Source organism: Bos taurus, chromosome 17 (genome assembly GCF_002263795.3).
Source record: "Bos taurus isolate L1 Dominette 01449 registration number 42190680 breed Hereford chromosome 17, ARS-UCD2.0, whole genome shotgun sequence".
Classification (NCBI taxonomy): Eukaryota; Metazoa; Chordata; class Mammalia; order Artiodactyla; family Bovidae; genus Bos; species Bos taurus.
In genome coordinates this window covers 35634684-35639338 of record NC_037344.1, presented here as the reverse complement: position 1 = coordinate 35639338, position 4655 = coordinate 35634684, and the positions used below count along the sequence as shown (strand labels likewise).

The 4655-nt window shown below is 39.5% G+C and overlaps 1 protein-coding gene across 1 annotated transcript; it reads left to right on the top strand.

Annotated features, from left to right (window-relative positions):
* The first annotated feature begins 201 nt into the window (after positions 1–201).
* Positions 202–504, top strand: LOC782754 (mpv17-like protein 2). Its single transcript, XM_002694410.2, has one exon. The coding sequence runs from the start codon at positions 202–204 to the stop codon at positions 502–504; it is 303 nt and encodes a 100-aa protein (XP_002694456.2).
* Positions 505–4655: the final 4151 nt, after the last annotated feature.

Genomic DNA, 4655 nt, shown 5'->3' with positions numbered 1-4655 from the left:
TATCCCTGAAAAAACAGAATATTTTCCTCATATTCACAAGTTCATGATCACACCTTACAAAAGTAAGAATTATTCCTTAATAATATTTAATTTTCAATTTCCCTCAGTTGTCCCAAAGAAACCCTTCAGGGCTGGTCTCTTCAAATCAGGAGATGTGCTTTTAAATATCACCAGTCCAACTTGTAATTTAAATGGCGGACGATGCCTCCCTGCGGCTGGCGCTGGCTGCGTGGCCTTTGGGCTGCGGGTCAGCCCCTGTTCCAAGGCCGTGCGTTGCTCCTCACCAACACCCTGGGATGCGGCGTTCTCATGGCGGCTGGGGATGGGGCGCGCCAGACCTGGGAGATTCGCGCCCGGCCCAGCCAGAAGTTCGACCCGCGGCGCTCAGTGAGCATGTTTGCAGTCGGCTGCAGCATGGGCCCCTTCCTGCACTATTGGTATCTCTGGCTGGACCGCCTGTTCCCTGCATCTGGCTTCCCTGGCCTCAAGAAGTTAAAAAAATAAAAAAATAATATCACCAGTCCAACTTGTAATTTAAATGAATTTGTGGAAGTCTTTGAACATTTTCAGGATACATTTGTAACTTTCAATTATATTTAAAATGAGCCAAATAAAGACATTCACCACATTATATGTTAAGCATTCTTAGGTTGGTTTTATCAAAGATTTCTAAGTGTTTATTTCAAAATGTTTTTGCACTTTTTGTTTTACTTTCTACAGAACTGCTGTAAGACACCAGAGATAAGCAGAAGTGTTCCACTACTGAGTGAGAAAACTTTCTCAGTATCTCAAAAATAATGGCAGAAATTTAGAAATAAATGTTAAGAGTAAAATGGCTTGAATGTTAAACCATGATAGTCAACCTATATAAGGTATGATAGTCCAAAATGTTGACCATGAAAGTAACTTGAATAATTCAAAAAGTCTTATGTCCTGTTAACTTCCTTAGGAGGTATGGAAAGGAGCTATTAGTGACAGTCAGCAGACTTTGCTGCATTCCACTGTGCTGCTGTTTTCAGGAAGTTCTAACCACTAAGTGGTACCTCAGGCCTGTGGGCACATATACCTGCATCTTACCAGCCACATACGGGCAGGGAGAAACTGGAAGTGTCACCACCCAACAGGCTGTTCCTCGTGGGCTCAGAGCATGAAAACGTGGATAGCTTATCTGCCTTCCAATTCACTGCATCACACCCAAGGATATCGTTCTGTGGAATGGTAGAGCAATAATTCTAAGTATGAGCTCCAAATAATATATCAGGAAGCCCAGCAAAAAAAGAGACAATAAGGGCAATATTGTGAGGGTTTTTTTTTTAATTAATTATTTTAATTGGAGGATAATTACTTTACAATATTGTGGTGGTTTCTGCCATATATCAACATGAAGCAGCCACGGATGCACATGTGTCCCCCCATCCTGAACCCCCCAACCTCCTCCCTCCCTACCCCATCCCTCTGGGTTGTCCCAGAGCACTGGCTTTGAGTGCCCTGCTTCATGCATCAAACTTGCACAAGTCATCTATTTTACATATGGTAATATATACGTTTCGATGCTGTTCTCTCAAATCATCCTACCCTCTCGTTCTCCCATTGAGTCCAAAGGCCTTTTCTTTACATCTGTGTCTCTTTTGCTGCTTTGTGTATAGGATTGTTGTTATCGTCTTTCTAAATTCCATACATATGTGTTAATATACAGTATTGGTGTTTCTCTTTCTGACTTACTTCACTCTGTATAATAAAAATTTAAGAACCAGCTTCTTGTCTGAGATTGTCTTCTCATTGTGCATGTGTGTGTTTGGATGTTAAATTTTTTCCTTCTTTCATGAGATGATGATGATAGTTGAAAATAGCATTTTAATGTCCAAAATTTAAAATTCATAAACCCATGGAATTTTCATATTTAAAAAAATGCATGTTTCTGTTTGGTTATTTATAGCTGCATAGCAAACCACCCCAAAGATCAGAATCCCTAAACAACAATAATTTATTTGCTCATGATTTTGTGATTTGGCTGGAATTGGTGGGAAGAACCTGGATCTTTCCCACAGTTAAGTGGTTCACCTAGAGCTGGAGGAGCCACTCTCAAGAAGGTGCACTGCCATGCTGAATGCTGGCTGCCAGCTTGGATCTCAGGAGGGGCTGTAAGACTGCAGCACCTCTAGACAGAGTGGTTAGTATGGACATGAGACGGAATTCTGGCCCATGAATTACAAGAGGAAGCCTTTTGTGGTGGGGTGAGTGGATCTTCAGAAAGAATTTATTCTTTCCTAAAAGAGAGACACAAGGAAAGATATTTTTGTTTTGCTAGATGTTGCCATATCTTCAAGTGATGCTTTAAAACTGTGACAGCTATCATAAAACAAGGAGGGAAATCAATCTGAAAATGAAGCCAGCATACTGAGGTTGGCAGCACATAAAGAGAGAAGGTATTTGAGTTCTTCATAGTGTTACTGAGCTGCTTAAATTAACCATCCTTGAGGCCCCTCTATCTAGAAGCCAATTGTGTGAAACTAGTTTTCTTCATTTTCTTAATATGGAGGGTCAAGGTTTTGTCCTTTTACTTACAGCTAAAAACATTTCAACTGATAATCTGGTATTTTCTTGCTTAAGTCAACACTTGCATAAAAAACAAGAAAGTGAGTAAAGTGAAAGTCACTCAATCATGTCTGACTCTTTGCAACCCTATGGACTATACAGTCCATGGAAATCTCCAGGCCAGAATACTGGACTGGGTAGCCTTTCCCTTCTCCAGGGGATCTTCCCAACCCAGAGATTGAACCCAGGTCTCCTGCATTACAGGGGGATTCTTTACCAGCTGAGCCACAAGGAAAGCCCCCCGGCCGAAAAAACAAGAAACTAGAAAGCAAAGAAATGTCAGGTGTCTAGAATGAGGACAGTTTTACAATACTGAGTAACAGGTCCAAAAAGCATGGAGACAGACAGACAGATAGATAGATAGATACACACAAACACACATAACTGATTCACTTTGCTTTACAGCAGAAATTGACACAACATTGCAAATCAACTATACTCCAATAAAATTTTTTAAGTATATCTTCATTTTTTTTTTTTCAGAAAAAGAAGATATAAAAAAAGTTGGTCCTTGTTAACCACACTAGATAGTTTTAGATAATATCCCTTTTCAATTTATTTCAGTCCTTCTATTTGGTCTAGAAGAAATTCTCACTTTTTAAAAAGTTTATTTATTTTCATTTGAAGGATAATTGCTTTACAATATTGGTTTGATTTCTGCCATACATCAACATGAAAATTCTCTCTTTAATGCTAGAATACATTTAACATCTAAGAGTTTCTAGCCTAAATTTTTAACATAGAGCTGGCCTCAAGTTCAAAGTGATTGGCTGACAATGGAATTTAGCTAGAATTTATTCATATTTTGCTTTAGTTGTTTTAGTTGAATTTACTTTTATGGTTCCATCCTATTAGTGGTAAATGATATTGTTTTTCTATTTATGGTAGTAACAGTTTTCACATTTTAAGTCAATTATTTAAAGGTAAATGTTAAGTAAATAGTGGTATAGTTAGGGCACGGACCTGGTAAAAATTATGAAGGTGGCCCAGGGACAGCTGAAGTTTGGGGAATACTGGCATAGGATGTTTGATAAACTCCTGGGGTACAAAAGGGAAGACACCCTGCATACACCATAGCCACTTAGCTAGAATGTAGCTTTCCATTGACTATTTACTAGGATCTCTTTCATATTTCATCTCAGATGGATTGTCCAAGATGAATAGTTCTGAATATGGCATTTTAACTTACCTACTGTCCTTCCAGTTACATCCTTATCCTGGTTTTACTGGACCATTTGTTTCCTGGGTTTTATTGCCTCCATGACAAAGAATTGGAGTGTCATGCTCTTGGTAGGATTCTTTTCCATCAGCACTTTCCCTTACCATGTACTTCTGCCCTCCACCCAACTCAACGTGAAAGTGAAAAGTCAAAGTGAAGTCGCTCAGTCATGTCCGACTCTTTGCGACCCCATGGACTGTAGCCCACCAGGCTCCTCTGTCCATGTGATTCTCCAGGCAAGAATACTGGAGTGGGTTGCCATTTCCTTCTCCAGGGGATCTTCCAAACCCAGGGATCAACCCCAGGTCTCCCACATTTCGGGCAGACGCTTTTTGACCTCTGAGCCACCAGGGAAGCCTCTCCACCCAACTCAAGCATTTACTAATTCCAGAGTTTTATTAATTCTAATCCCTTTAAAAGGAATGTGCCCCTCTGCTTTAACTCTACCCAAAGTCCTGTCCATCCTTCAAGGACCAGATCAAGGGTCTGTTTCTCCTTGAAGATTTCCCAGATCTCACAGCAGTAAGAATTAATCTCCTCTACCATAGTCCTCTGAAAACTCTAATCAAAACGTGTTTTACAACCTACCTTGTGAATTGAGTAGATAGAGAGCTTCCTGAAAATGAGGACATTGTCTCAATTATTGCTATCTTCATCTAATTAGTAAATATCTAAAAAGAATTTGTTAAATTTATTGAACCAGAATTAATTCATATTTTAAATGTTGGAAATAATATTGTTTTCATTTTAAATGCTATTTTGTAATTTTTGCAATCAGATCAGATCAGATCAGTCGCTCAGTCGTGTCCGACTCTTTGCAACCCCATGAATCGCAGCACGC